At 45.5% G+C, this 14,966-nt stretch overlaps 1 protein-coding gene across 2 annotated transcripts in view; it reads left to right on the top strand.

Moving 5' to 3' along the window:
* Positions 1–14,279, top strand: part of SYN1 (synapsin I) — a 169,488-nt gene extending 155,209 nt beyond the window's left edge. The window contains exons 10-13 of one of the 2 annotated variants that reach the window (XM_060762795.2): positions 4,762–4,911; positions 8,807–8,870; positions 9,490–10,150; positions 11,947–14,279. In XM_060762795.2, the coding sequence (XP_060618778.2) occupies positions 4,762–4,911; positions 8,807–8,870; positions 9,490–10,150; positions 11,947–11,974 (903 nt within the window). In that variant the 3' untranslated portion in view covers positions 11,975–14,279. Of the gene's footprint in view, positions 1–4,761; positions 4,912–8,806; positions 8,871–9,489; positions 10,151–11,908 lie in introns of both variants that reach the window. The other variant, XM_060762794.2, reaches the window with a different exon arrangement.
* Positions 14,280–14,966: the final 687 nt, after the last annotated feature.

Here is a 14,966-nt window from a genome sequence, read left to right as displayed (position 1 = left end):
ACTTGAAAGCAGAAACACACACAGCCTACCTACACCTAAATATGGATATGGTCTGCAGCAATTCTTCGGATCAGCTCCAGATTCTGCAGAAGTGTTTTCACAACATCTGGTCAGTCTGAACCTGGTTCGGCCACACTAGATGGTCAGTCTTACTTTTTTATTATTATTTTTCATCATTGTAACAACTCCAGAGAGTTTCTGGCCATTGCCAGGTGCTTTTGTTGACATCAAAATGCACCCAGTGATAGTCAGGGACTCTCTAGAGCTTGATGGCTCCTCCATCAAACATCAGAAAACGTTAGTGCCATCATCTTTTACATGTGCCATGGAGCATAGGGGAAATGGAATGGCAGTAGCCATGGAGCTCCAGAGAGTTCATGAAATTTACTTTGAATTACACCCAGGCCATGTGTTTAGGAAAGCTCTGGAGCAGGCATTGACTGGTTAACAGTTTTACTCGACATAAGGGGCCAGGAGATCCTGAATGCCATGTGAACATGTGGAAGTGACTTTTGGCCCAATTTCGGCTATGTGGCCCATGTAGACATACCCAGGATAATAACAATAACAATAACAATAATAATAATAATAGTGATCTTGTCTGCTGTAGACTCATCTTGTTGTGTTTTAAATAATAATAATAATAATAATAATAATAATAATAATAATAATAACTGTATTCTTATATCCCACCTCCATCTCCCCAAAACGACTTGGAATGGCTTACATGGGGATCAAGCCCAGTAAAAACAAAGGTTACAAAGTAACACATTTAAGAACATATAACAGTAAAATTTGTTAGAACCAATAAAATATAAGACATGAACCAAACATCAAACAACTAGTAGCTGAGAGAAGTGCACATATGCAGATTTGAGACTAATAGGGCAGGACAAGGGCTTGTGCAAACACAATCTGTAGGGCTGGGAATAAAGTGCTGGGGATCCAAGCAGGATTACTGTGAGAATACAACTGGTTGTCCTGGGTTACTTAGAAAAGATGACTGGGAGTCTTAGGATGGAGAAACTTGTGCTTTCAAGATTTTCATAGCATTTGTTCAAGAAAAGCCATTCAATAGAGTGAAAAATTGTACCAGTGATTTCTTTATGTAGAGTGGAAGCAAAACAGTCCTGCATAGATAAGGATGCCCTTTAATTTGTCCCAGTGATCTTTAAAAAGTCTTGATCACTTAAAAATCCAGCCTCAGAGTGGGTTGATGGGCTCATGATTCCGAATCCCACAGCAGAGCAGGGGATAGTGAAGCAGATAGGACCTTTAGGAGGGTCTTCTCCAGGAGGAGAGACCCTAAGACCCCGCCAAGGAGGGTCCGCTGCTTTGGCGAGCCAGAGAAGCCTGATTTCAGCGATTTTATTAGGATTAAAAATTCAGAATAAAGCTCACCAAAGTCGAAGAAGCGGTCACCGAGGTGTTTTTATTAGCGATTCAGCTGAAAAAGATGCGATGTAGCAATAATTTGCCTACAAAGCATACTAGTACAGAGATCAGAGGCATTTTTATAGGAATCTACAGGTTTAAAAGTTCAAAATTCCCGCTGCCCCCCCCTGCCCTCCACCCAGCTCACAGGTGATTGGCTGATGTGATTCCAGCTGGGAGGAGGCGCAGCTGCCCGCCCTGCGCCTGAGCCAATCGCAGAGCTCCCTCGCTGCGCAGGAGCCAATGGGAGGACTCCCTCCACTTCAGCGCCCTGGCGAATCAGGAGAAGGGAGGCGGGACGAAGCAGAAACAATGAGCCGGTGAATGAATTAATGGGTGCGATGCCCAGCCTATTGTCCTTGATGGGATTTGTGATGATCCTTGTTTATTTTACCCTGGTCTTCCTGCTACTATCAGATAAGCCACAAGGGAGAGACTTGGGAAATGTCTGGTTTTGAAAGAAGCAAACAAAAATTGAGAAGGCGACCTCCTATTGTGACGTCTCGCCCCTATTGTGAAATGACCAAAAAGTTGGCAAAAGGAAATTCCAGCCTGATGGCCCTGCTTTGAAATCAAATAGGAAGTCCAAGTTCTATTGTTCCTGCCAGAGTCTCAAGATATGGGTTTCTTTTGTTGCCTCTAATTGCCCCTCCAACAGCTGGCTGCTTCCTTGATATGCCCCCTCACGATGAAGGGGCAAGGGTTTGGATGCCAAGAAAAATATATGGGAAAAGAAACAGGAATCCAGGGGAATTCATATCAACCTCCCCCCCCCCCACCCGTCAGAGAAATTGATTAATATAACTTTATTAAGACATGAGTCCATGGTTCAGGTGGGACAATTCATGAGTGAAAACATGCCCTTGTGAGTCCAAAACATGTGGCAGAAAATCCAAAGTCACAGGGAGGGATTGGTTGGTTTCCACTGAGCCAAAGGATGGAGTTCTGCAGAGCTGAGAGCGAAGCAGGTCCTTGGGGAAACTACAGCTCTCGAGAGAGAGGCAGAGACCCCAAGGTCTAGCCGTTCCCGAAGTTTAGTGGGGTCCTCATTGTTGTTAGTGTCTTGGCCAATTGACCAAGACTTAACCCCTATTGTGCAGTCTGGTACCCTTGTCCTTTGCAGAACTATAAGTTACCATCCCTTGTTGGGGGGGGGGGCATGTTCGACTTCAATAGTACGAGGCTTGGCCTTGCTGGGTCCCTGGCCACAGCATCAGATGGGCTGTCCTCAATCCTCACTTCATTGGGGAGCCCAATTTACTCCTCCTTCCTCCACCCTTGCAGGAAAAGTTTAGTTAGTAAATCTGTGGCTGGAATGGGCAGATGTGGCCCACGTGTGGCTGTACAAGGCTCTTTTTGTGGCCGTAAACATCTCCAGACTCTTCAGAACATTCCTTTTCTGCCCAAAACATCCAGGAGCATTACTTCATCTTTTAAAGAGACTGAAGGCCTCCTTGCACTGACAAATATATATAAAAAAGAGAAAATATTCTAAACCAGGAGGGGACTTCATGTTTGTTTGTTTTTCCTTTTCTGGGTAAGTGGTGAAGGAGTGGTGGCTTTGGCAATTTATGCAGCCCACGGAGAATCCCAGGAGTCAGAAAATGTTCCCCTATAATCACTGTAGTTTCTCACTCATTTTCAAATTAAATATGGTTCAAGCAGCAGCATTTTAAGAGAAAGAGAAAGAAAACACTGTAGTGTTTTGTTATGTTGAGGTGGCCCAAGGCGAAATCTGAGGGAAGTTGAGAATGCTGCCCAGTCTGTCCCAGAAAGACAATCCAATGCTGGCATTCTGATTGAAGCCTGGAAATATGTTCAAGCTCTCCAACCTTTCACCAACATTTTATGATATGCCTGTTCTTTTTGGGTAGGGCATCATTTTCCTGTCCATGCTCATAAAGATACGACCTGCGCCCACTGAAATTAACATGTGAAGGAGACCTTGCTTCTGTTAAAAGTCAAAGTTGGCTTAGATCCAGCTATTTCTCTGTGTGCCCAACTATATTTTAAAGTAACCATTGCTTGTCCCATGTTGTTTTGTTAATACTACTGCTTAGCATTTATGAACAAAGCACTCACATTTTCTCAGTAATCCCTTCGGCAAATATCCTGTAATGCACATCATCTGCTGTTATTTTAATGCTACAGATAGGGGGGGGGGGGGGAGCTGGGGAAGGAGGATCTCACAGCTGTCTTGTTATGTAATGGCAGTGTAGAGACTTGAAGCAGGGACTTCCTGGTTTTCTCCCCAGCCTCTCAACCAGTCTTTCTCATCCTTTTTAAATCAGAGAAACCCTTGAAATAATTATTAACTCTCTTAGGAAGCCCTGCATAAGAATACTGGGTAGAATTCTACTGGTTAATAAGTAAATTGGGCTGCTGTGAGTTTTCCGGGCTGTACGGCCATGTTTGCGAAGCATTCTCTCCTGATGTTTTGCCCACATCTATGGCAGGAATCCTCAGAGGTTGAGGAGTCTGTTGGAAACTAGGCAAGTGGGGTTTATCTATCTGTGGAATGTCCAGGGTGGGAGAAAAAACTCTTGCCTGCTTGAGGCAGGTGTAAATATTGCAATTGGCAACCTTGATTAGCATTTAATGGTCTCACAACTTCAAAGCCCATTTGCTTCCTGCCAGGGGGAATCCTTTGTTGGTAGGCGTTAGCTGGCCCTAATTGTTTCCTGTCTGGAATTCCCCTGCGATTTGAGTGTTGCTCTTTATTTACTGTCCTGATTTTAGAGTTTTTTAAATACTGGTAGCCAGGTTTTGTTCATTTTCATGGTTTCCTCCTTTCTGTTGAAATTGTCTACATGCTTGTGGATTTCAATGGCTTCTCTGTGTAGTCTGACATGGTGGTTGTTAGAGTGGTCAATAAATAAGTAAATTTATTGAATCTGTGGCTGAATTGTAAGTCAATCCAAAGGGAAATCCCACTGAGTCAGTAATTTTACGCTTCTCCTCCCCAGGTAGTGGGATCATCCATTCCTCTCATTGGAGATCACCAGGATCAATATATCTGCAACTCCATATTTTTTTCCCAATAACATTGACCTGTGGCACTCCTGCCGACCTTTCGTGGAACCCTGGGCAAAAAATCCTGGTCTCAGCCACTGTACCTCATTATTCCTCAGTTTGCCAACCTCCATTTCCTATTTCCTGATTGTCTATTTACTGTCTACATTTTATGGATTCATTTGGTTTTTTCCCCAAAAATCACTACCACCATTATATGTGGTTTTACTTCAGCTTCCAAACTTACGCTTTCTCTTAATTTTGAGGAAAGAGGGTCACTTCTTTTGCTTTTTGCTCTTTCCTTCTCCTCCCTAGGTAGTGGGATCATCCATGCCTCTCATTGGAGATCACCAGGATGAAGATAAGCACCTGATTGTGGACCTGGTCCTGACCCGCATGGCCCAGGCTATTCCTCGCACACCCGTGCCCTCACCTGTGCGCTCTGCCTCGGGACAGCACACCCAGGTATCACTCCCTTCTTCCTATCTGAAGCCCCTTACAGTGAGATTTTCATCTCATATACTCAACTGTGGTTAATCCTTTTCTTCTCTCCATTAGATGTAACATGAGATTCTCTTGCCAAGCATGGCCTCTTGACTGGGGGTTGTAATCTGAAATTAACATACCCACATTCATTGCTTACTAGAAACTGAAGGAGCCCATAAGTAGAAGGAGGGTAGAGAATGGGGGTATTGGGCTGATAGGAAACAATTATGGAATTGGTTACATTGGGATCTGGATAGAAGCATGGAGCAACACAATATTGTATGTCTTAAGATGAGCATCTCTCCTTCAATTCTGAATAACTCACGTCTTCCTAGATGATGTTGGATTGCAACTCTATTCGGTCCTATGGCAAAGAATGCTGGGAACTGCAGTTCAGCAAGATCGGAAGGGGACATGGTCTTTGTCTCTGTTCTAGATAAAGGAACTTATCAGATGAAGGTCCTCAAGCTGGGGGAAAGCGGGGGCATCTGTAGGGCAGCAGGTCAAATCCGGTGGGCAGCGGGGAAAACTGTCGCCCCACTCTACGAATCGCCCACATCACCATCCCACGGGGAAAAGCATTGCTGCCCGGCTTTTCCCTGTGCTTTTCCTGGCTTACCAAATGAGAACACGGGAAGCCTCCTGTGTTCTCAGGGCTCTGTCCTACAGTGCTTGCAGGATGGAGCCAGGCCAGAGCCCCTCCGGAAGTAGCCCTGTGTCATGTGATGGGCTCAGGTGAGCTCCGTTCTGAAAGCGTCATAGGATGGACCTGAGTATGTATCCTCTGGGTAGATGGGAGGAGAAATCTATACAGTATACCTTTGCCACACAGAACTAGGCAGGAAATAACACCTGCAAATCCTTAATAAGCAAGTTGTTCTGACAGATTGAGACACCCTGCTGAAATATGGTTCTACTGCTGCAAATAGTTGTATTTGTAAGGGCGTTTTGTGCAAAGTTCATTTGCACAAAAAACAGTTTGTCTTTGTGTGCAAAACTGCCATTGTTGCTGTGTACTGACAGGACAAAAGCAACGTGAACTTATCATATGGTTTTCTTGGCAGGATTTGTTTGGAGAGCCTTTGATTTTACTTCTTCTGAGGATGGGAGTGTGTCATTCACCCAAGGTTTCCATGGCCAAAGGGGGATTCAGACCCTGGTTCCCAGTGTCCTACCCCAGCACTCAAACCACTACACCACACTGACCCCGTAAGGGCACAAGCATCTTGTATGAGAAATCCCCCCCCCCCCCTTCAAACCAACACACAAAAATCATTTGAAATGCATTAAAACCCTTAAATTTTTCTTGGAGAAAAGTTTTGAAATTATTTTTTCTTGTGTTCAAGATATACATTTCCAGGAAGAACACATGGTACAGATTTCTCTATCCCAGTCTTATGTCATCTAACTTTGTGCATACTGTGTTAAATGGTGCATGATAACAATGGTCCTAATGCACAACAGTCTTGTTTGCTGACTCTGTAGTAACGCCCTTGCTGAATACAAACGTTGATAAACTACTCACTTCTGTTTCCTGCAGACGTCATTCTACTTACGAAGAAGCAAGTCCACAATGAAATTCCAGCCATGTTTTAAACTGGTCCAGCTCAGCTTTGCTCAGCTTCCTCAATCTGTTTCTTTTTTTCTTGCAGTAACATCCTTCCCCTAATCCATATTCCCAGCATTTGATATCATAGGATAATACTAGTCTGTGATGGCTGAAGAGAGGCTCTATTTAGTTATCACGGTTTGTAGCTGCTGATAGATATCTCCTCCCTGGATTTTTCTAATCTTGCCTTTGAAGAACATGAAAAAAAAGTTCAGACTGTAAGCACATCTCATGCCATACAGTAATTACACAGTGACTGCCAGCTTACTACCTATACAGTCTCCATCTTTTCTGGCCATTGTCTCTGCTTGCAATGGCCTATGGGAGTTGCAGCCCCGAGCATTTAGACTCCCACAAGTACCCTCACCCAGCAAATAATCATCATGACTAGGCAGGCACAGATACTGAGAGCCAAATCCTCTGAGAATTATAATCACCTGTTAAAGCAGGCATGAGCAAACTTCAGCCCTCCAAGTGTTTGGGACTTCAGCTTTCACAATTCCTAACAACCTACCAGCTGTTAGGAATTGTGGGAATTTAAGTTGAAGGTTGTCGTAACTCCATCTTGTGTTAATGAATTCCACAGTTTAGCTTGACGTTCTGTGGAGAAATACTTCCTTTTGTCTCCTCTGATTCACTCATAGTTTAAATCCATCTAAGCCGAAGTGATACCCCACATCCTGCAACTGAAAATGTCTGATGTTAATGACATGTTATGTGATTAGGCTTTGGATTTTTTTTTTTATTAAGTACTGTGCTTGAATTTTCTTGCCCAGAAACAACTGGCAATTTTTGTTTTTCTTTTGTCACATTTGAGTGTAATGGGAGGTGGAGAAAAAATGTTTGCCCAATGTATTGTCGAAGGCTTTCATAGCTAGAATCACTGGGTTGTTGTAGGTTTTTCAGGCTGTATGGCCATGTTCTAGAAGCATTCTCTCCTGATGTTTCACCTGCATCTATGGCAGGAGAAACATCAGGAGAGAATGCTTCTAGAACATGGCCACACAGCCTGAAAAACCTACAACTACCCAATTGCTTTTCCATTCACTTCTGACTTTTATGTGACTCAGTTGATGGACTTTTCACCAGACTCAGAAGAAGGCAGCTTCATGTGCTGAGCCAAATGTGCTGGAATGCTCACTGGTTCTTCATATCCATCTCAGTTGCCATTAGGCCCATGTAAGAGCTTCTGTACACAATCTACCTATTGCCCATTACTGCATTGGAAATTGTAGGCAGCCTTTGTTACTGGGTCTGCAGGAGACCATAGCCGTATAGGGGATGGGTTTGGGAGAACATTGCACCTCAATAGGAGATATATTAGTGAAGGTAACCGGGGACTTCTCTAGACTGACCAGTTATTTTGGGACTAGGATGCCTTGGAGGTGTCCACACATTCTATGCCCAGTACATAACGGTGGGGTAAAATCTTTGTATTTGCCTTTTTAAAACATTTTATTGGCATGGGGCTGTGGTGATGCAATGAATTAACATTGTTGAACCTAATGCATCCCGGGTGGACCATCACTTTACCTTTCCTGTCACCACACCAGACAGTCTCACAGGTCCAAAAGAGCTCCTGATCATCATAGGCACCTCTTACTGACACTGGTAGAGCTATCTGCATGATCCCCCTCCTCTCTGGTTGAAGCACCAGCAATGGCCAGAAATTCTCCCAGAGCTTTAATCACTTTTGTATAATTGTGGCATTAAATATTAGCCAAAATTGGAAGCTGCTCTGAGTCCCCCTTGGGGTGAGATAGAATGGCATAGAAATAAAGTAAAAAAATAAATATTAAAAATGGGACGCCACAAGCTTGATCCATCCCCCTTTCTTTGTGCTGATGACTACAGGGATAAGGGGATTGGTGGTGCCAGCCCATGTAGACAGGGGTCTGGTTTGTTTCAAAACTGGTCTATTGTCTACACTCTACCTGAAGTGTTGAGCTGCTTTGGAGTTTGCTGCAACTCTGATGAATTTCTCAACTTTCTTTAGTGTGGCGTTAAACTGGTTCAACTTGGTTTACCCCATGTTAAGGGCTGAAAGTCTCTGAACGTCATGAAGAGAGCCAGGATCGACGCTGGGTTACTTGGGGTTTTCTGGCCAGTATAAACAAATCCTGAGTAAAGCTTAATCCAGACATTGAAGCACTTATTGGGCCCAGAGTGGCTAAACTTTAGGGGTTGATGCCTCTGGAATGGAGGGAGGTGGGAATGTTCTTTTCCAACTCTTTTCTGGTTTGCTTTGCTTCCTTTTGTCCTCAGGCTCAGTCAGCTCAACCTGCACAGCGACAAGGCCCTCCTGCCCAACAGAGACCCCCACCCCAGGGTAAATATGACTCTATGTTGCAGGGAAGTCTTATAGGAGAGAAGTGGGGCATGTGACAAGAGGGCAAATAGGGTTGCCAAATTGGATCCAAGATAGGCTCCCGTAAATTTAAACCTGGACCGATGTTGGAACAAATCAAGGTGTTATAGAGCTCCCTCGAATAGAACAAAGGTATTGTCTTTCCTCACTTTCCAAATCTGTCTGCAACAGCCATCTCCTTCCCAAGATCAGCAGAGAGTGGGAAGAATGTGTGGAGGAACTGGTAACAGAGTTGGTGGCTCATTTGAGTCCCCTTCACTTTCCTCAGGGGAAGCAGTAATCATTTTGGGAGGAAACATGAGAAAGGAGAGGTACCTTTGTACCACTAGTTAAAGTTTTAGAGTACTTGAAATGCTCTTGAGATTGGCAAAGTTTAAAAAATACAGGAGCTGGAATTCATACCCAATTGAGCAAGCCTTACCAGTGAGGCTACCTCTTGGCAAGGAGGCTGCTTGGAGCAGGGGACGAGGCTTAAAAGAAAGATGCTGCATGGGTTGGGATTGGAGTGTTTCGGTGAGGACAAAAATATGATTTCATCACCATGAACATCACTCTTCCTTTCTGTCTTTTGATTTGCCAGGAGGGCCCCAGCAGCCACCTGCAGGAGCGCAGCGGCCTCCATCTCAGCAGCGGCCCCCTCCCCAAGGCCAGCAGCTCTCCGGCCTCTCCCCACAAACAGGGGGCCTGCCTGGAGGTCAGCGCCTTCCAAGCCCCACCACCCAGCAGCCCCCACCACAGGCACAGCAGCGTCCCATAGGGCAGCGGCAGCCTGGCCCAGGAGCCCAGCAGCCTCGCCAGCAGGGGCCACCATCTGCTCCACAATCCCCACAGCCCCAGAGAGGTCCAAGCCCTAGCGGTGGGGGGCAGCAGCAGTGGCAGCAAGGATCTCCTCCTCAGCAACGGCCTGCAGGAGCAGTTCCCCCCAAGCCTGGGCAACCACCACAGCAGCCACCGCAACCACCATCACAGCCGCAGCAGCGCCCTCCGGCCGCAGGAGGGCAACCACGGCAACATCCACGGCAGGGCAGTCAGGGAGGGCCACCTCAACAGCGCCCACCGGGGGCAGGAGCACAGCAGCAGCGCCCATCCCCACCCACGACCCAGCAGCCAAGGCCCAGCACTCAGGGGCAAGGCCCGGGAGGCCCGGGGCAACAAGGCAGCCGCCCTCCACCAAGCCAAGGAAAACCACAAGTGGCCCAGAAACCCAGTCAGGACCTGCCTCCACCCCAGCCCCAGCTGAAGTAAGCGTTGGACTCTGAGGTTCTCTGTGAAGGGATTTAGCTAGCTCTAGCAATTTGAGTTTGGGTGGGTGGCTGGTGGGTAGTAGTAAAGTGACAAGTTGTGGGTTTGCTTCCCATTTCAGGAGGGCTTTGTTTAGGCTGGCCCACTTCATTGACATAAAGCCCAAGCCATGCATTGTGCATCACATGTACTCCCTTCTGCTCCTCCCATTCCAGTATCAGAGGGAGCTGTGCAAAGTAAATGCATTTTACTTAAGGCTACCTGGTTTTAATTTATGCTTTTACCCTATTTTCAATTAATCAGGAATTATCAGGCCAAGATATCCTGGTAAAGGTGGGTGAAGGGGAGGAGTTTCACAGTTAGCGGAGTATTGGGTAGGACAGTAGGATGGTGGGAGAAAACACAGTAACCCACTGGAAGCTATTCAGGATTATCCTTTGTTGGCTTTTAAACTTTATCACTAATGGCCCACAATTACCACTTTATTATTTACCACTCTGAAGGGAGAAAGTTTGGGTTTTTGTTTGGAAAAGAACAAAAACACAACCAGCTCTAAAACAAAAGTGAGCTGCTAGATTCTGCGTGATGTACAAAAAAAGCAAAGGAAGGCAGCTCGCAGATTTGGTCACTCTCAAAGAGCACATCTGACTTGTCAGATTTGCTTTTGCCTAAATCTTTATTTCAGTAACTCATGAATTTTTAATAAGCATTGTTAGCATTAGAACTAAAGCTCTGCAAATGGAGGTCAGCACAGAAGTTGAAGTGAAATTCCAGCTTAAAGAGGTAGCACAAACTATGCTGCTCTCACTCTGATGGCTGTGTGTCATCTTGATACCATCATATTAGTTTCTTAGTTCTGATTGGCTGTGATCATACAAATTTAGGGATTTCCCCCTAACCAAATGCTGCTGAAAAGTAGAGCAAATAGGCAAGAAACACTTCAGAAAATATTTGGAGTTTTATGAAATATTTCTTGCGGAGGAGGAAAGCAAACATCTCATTTCATACTGGAAATATTCACCGGAGAGTATTTGTCATCTGGGTGCCTAAAATGGCATATTTTATTATTCCTAATGCCACCTCAGGAATGGACAATTTTGGGAGCCCATATTAACCTTCCCTTGAAGTAGTCTGTTGAATTTATTTTATTGTGTGTCCCTGGGTCTCGCATGCTCCTTGGCCCACACTTTTACCACCCCATCCCAAATCCCAGTGAGATTCTGAATTGGAAGCACCAGAATGAACCTGAATGGGGAAGTTTACTTCCTAAGATGAATGTGCTTGAGAATTTTCTTCCCTCTAATACTAATAATCCAGGGCATACAATAATTAAATTAGAAGTGTCTGATTTTAATAGTTAGGACACTATGCCCCATATTGTATTTCCCCCAATCCATTTTGAGTCCTTTGACTGTTGCAGGGCAGATTCTCTGTTTTTTGCCATTTCCTACTGAACATACTTTTTGAAGGGCTATGTAAGTGGGTGAGGGTTTGGGAACTTTGCTTTCAACTTCCACTTGCTTTGCCCTGTTTACTGTCCTGTGCTTGTTCCCCTATTACTTTCCTGGGAAGAAGGCAGATGCTTCCCAAATCCATCCCCTCCCCTCCACCTACCTCTTTCTCTCCCTCCCAGCTTTACTTAAGAAGCAAGCTCGTTACCTTGCCTCACCTGATATTAATAGTGTGTTTCTCATCTCTCCTCTTCACCTTCCCTTCCCCTCTTTCCTGCCCTCCATCCCTCCCCCAATGTTCCTTAGCAAATCCCAGTCTCTGACCAATACCTTCCCCCTTGCAGAGGCGCCGGTGCCACGGGGCAGCCTTAGTCAGGATGAAGTGCGTGCTGAGAGCATCCGCAGCCTCCGACAGAGCTTCGCCAGCCTCTTCTCCGACTGAGAGACCTCCCTCCTCCACGCTGCGATCCTTGACTTCCTCCATGCTTCCCTATTCCACACTAGGGCTCCCTCTATGTCTACTGAGACTTTCCATACTCCCCATACCTCATCTTTCTCTCTCTCCCCATCTCAGTAGTTCTTTTGCCCACCCCAAACTTCCCATCTGAACCAAAACGGTGGACCCTCCACAATGTATTGAGGTCCACCTCAGAAATTTCTCCCCATCTCACTGCACCCTCCATATCCAGCAGCAATCCCAGGTAAGGGAGGGACCCCTTGAGATCTATGGCTGAAAGCAGGCCTAAAGATGGGCCAAACTGTGTCCAGAAATAGGATGCTCATGCTTTGGAATGGGAAAGTTTGTTGTCAGGTTCCTGAAATATTTACCCAGTCCATTTCAGGCCTTCTACGGTGTGCTGGGATACATTTTTGCAGAAAGGAACCCATTCGTTTCCCCTTAAATGCCCATGAATATCTTCCTTCCTTTCTCAACGCAAGACCCATGGTTCCCAGCTCCTTCTGCTCTCTGCTTTAGGAAATGAATTATCCTTACCATTTAGTACCTACTTTCTCAAAATACTACCTTCCTTCCAGAAGCTTCCCACATCTATACTAGCAGAGAGTCCCCCTCTACCCGCGCTCACCGGAGTCCTCTATCTTGAATCTGAGGCTGCAGGTTTCTCAAGTCCACATTTCTTCTACACGAATATGCAAAACTCTGTGCCCGGCTCTCTTCTCCCAGCCCTGGTGCAGGGGGACCCCTAGGGCAAGGGGACAGGAAGAGGAGAGGGGTCTCCGGGGATCTCTGTATATAGCACGAGGGAGGGGACCCCCTCCTGAGGCCATGTCTGTGTTTGTGGCCACAAAGGTGTCTGTGTCGCTGTTTGTGAATAAGCCAATCGATTGCCACTCCCCTTCCTCCTCCTCTGCCTTCAACCGTTTTCCTCTTGGTAGTTGTCCCTTCTCAAGCAACCCTTCACTTGGCTACAGGTTCTGCCTTTCCCACTGACAATTGGCACTTCCTTCCTTCTCCTCTTGGCAACCGGCTACTTGGCAAAGCCTTAATCCTGGCACACACCCTTCCTGTACTACCTTTTATGGCGCAATTATGTCACCCTTGAAACTTTCAAGCACATCCCCTTCCAAAACATTCACTGATGGCCAAGAGGTCCAACTGCTCCTCCACTCCCCAGTCTCCCAGCCCTCCAACCCCATACTGCCCTTTGAATGGAGGACAAGCAGGACACAACTGACTCCATTCTGGGCCTGTGGGGGAGGACAAGATGGCTTCCATGGACCCTATTCTCCCTTCTCCCTCGTGGTCTGACCACTCAACCTAGCCATCATCCTGCTTGGAAGTTAAGTCCTTGCAGAGAACAGCCATACTACTGCCACTGTAGCCAAGGGATACTTCCGCCATTTTGGTTGGTGGGTGAAAAAGAAAACACCACCAACCACCCATGGACGTTCTGGGAGGGGGGCTCACTTTTGGATCCCAGGGCTGGGTTCCCCCTCCCATTCCCCCTTGTATATAACACAAGAGAAACCCCCCCACTCTATTTTTGTGATTCCCTTGATTCCCTAAAGCTGTGTCGCCTTCCCTCACACCCCCGCCCCTTTGAAGAAAACCAAAACCACAGGGGCAGGGGGGGTGAAACGCCACTTAAACACGTGATGGTCTGGTAGCTGCAAAGTCGCGTGTCGTAGCTGTGTCGTGACATGACGCTTTGAGCTGTGTTTGCAACTTATTGTCAGGTTGGGGAGGGGGATACCACAGGGGGCTCGAACCCTGTATCATACAACTCCTTGTCCTTCCCCAACCTTTTCTCCCCAGAGATATATTCCTCCCCCCACCAAGGGACCTGGGGAGGGCAATTTAAAGTGCTAACTTGGTATCTTTGTTATTTATTCTTGTCTGGAAAGCGTTTCCCGCTCCCACACTCTTCTGGTGGGATTAGAGGCCTTTCCTTTTGCTGTGATTCTGTCTCTGTGTGGATCAAAGTTTCAATGGATCAGTGGTGTAAAAGACAAAAAATTACATATATTATATATATATATATATTTAGAAAAGGTACAAATCTCAAAACCTGCTGGAAAAATACACGTTAATGTGGCTGGAACAAAATCAATAGAGAGAGTTATATATATAAATATATATATGTGCAGAGAAAGATATATATATATGTACTAAGATATTAAACTGGAGAAGTGAAGAGAAGAAATGTGTTTGTATGTTACTGGATGGAATGGGATGAAAGGGGCTGAGGGTGGCATTCTGGTCTTAGCGCTGATTCCTGATGTGCAGACGGAATCCAACAGGCTTTGGTTTCTGGTGTGGTAATACTTCCCTCTAGAGACACAAACAAGAATGACCCACATAACTTCAAGAGTGTCCCATGCTTCTTTTTGTTTGTCCAGACAAATGAAAATCAAGCATTATTATTAATATTTAAGACTAAACTGATTTAAGAGAGGGGGGAGGGGATTTTCAAAATGTGAGTATTGTGTCTCAAGAGGAAGCCATTGCTGGCTTTGAATGAAATACAAATTTAATACAAGTGAACATGGTATATAATCTTGCAGCCTTCTGAAACTGGATCATGAGCTGCTGTCAAATGCATTGAGTTAAAGGTTGTATCTAGCCGTAATGAACAACCAGAAAATGCAGCAGCAGGGACACGTTATAATTTGGACACGAGTTCAGGTTGTTGTAGGATGTCCATGTGGATTCTATGGATAATGTCAGCGTTTCAATAATTTCTTGGATCCTGTCATCCTTGATGAACTAGCCTTTTGTTCCAATAGGACATCTTAATGAAATATGTTAGGTAAAATAACCTTTTTGTCAAAATGGAAGAAACAGAGACAAATACAATGGGCAAGGTGGATGATCCAGCCTTTTTCTTTTTTTGTTTTATACGTA

The sequence above is a fragment of the Anolis sagrei genome, chromosome 2, assembly GCF_037176765.1.
Source record: "Anolis sagrei isolate rAnoSag1 chromosome 2, rAnoSag1.mat, whole genome shotgun sequence".
Taxonomy (NCBI): domain Eukaryota; kingdom Metazoa; phylum Chordata; class Lepidosauria; order Squamata; family Dactyloidae; genus Anolis; species Anolis sagrei.
The sequence above is the reverse complement of the archived record's forward strand: the minus strand, read 5'-3'. Positions and strand labels throughout refer to the sequence as shown.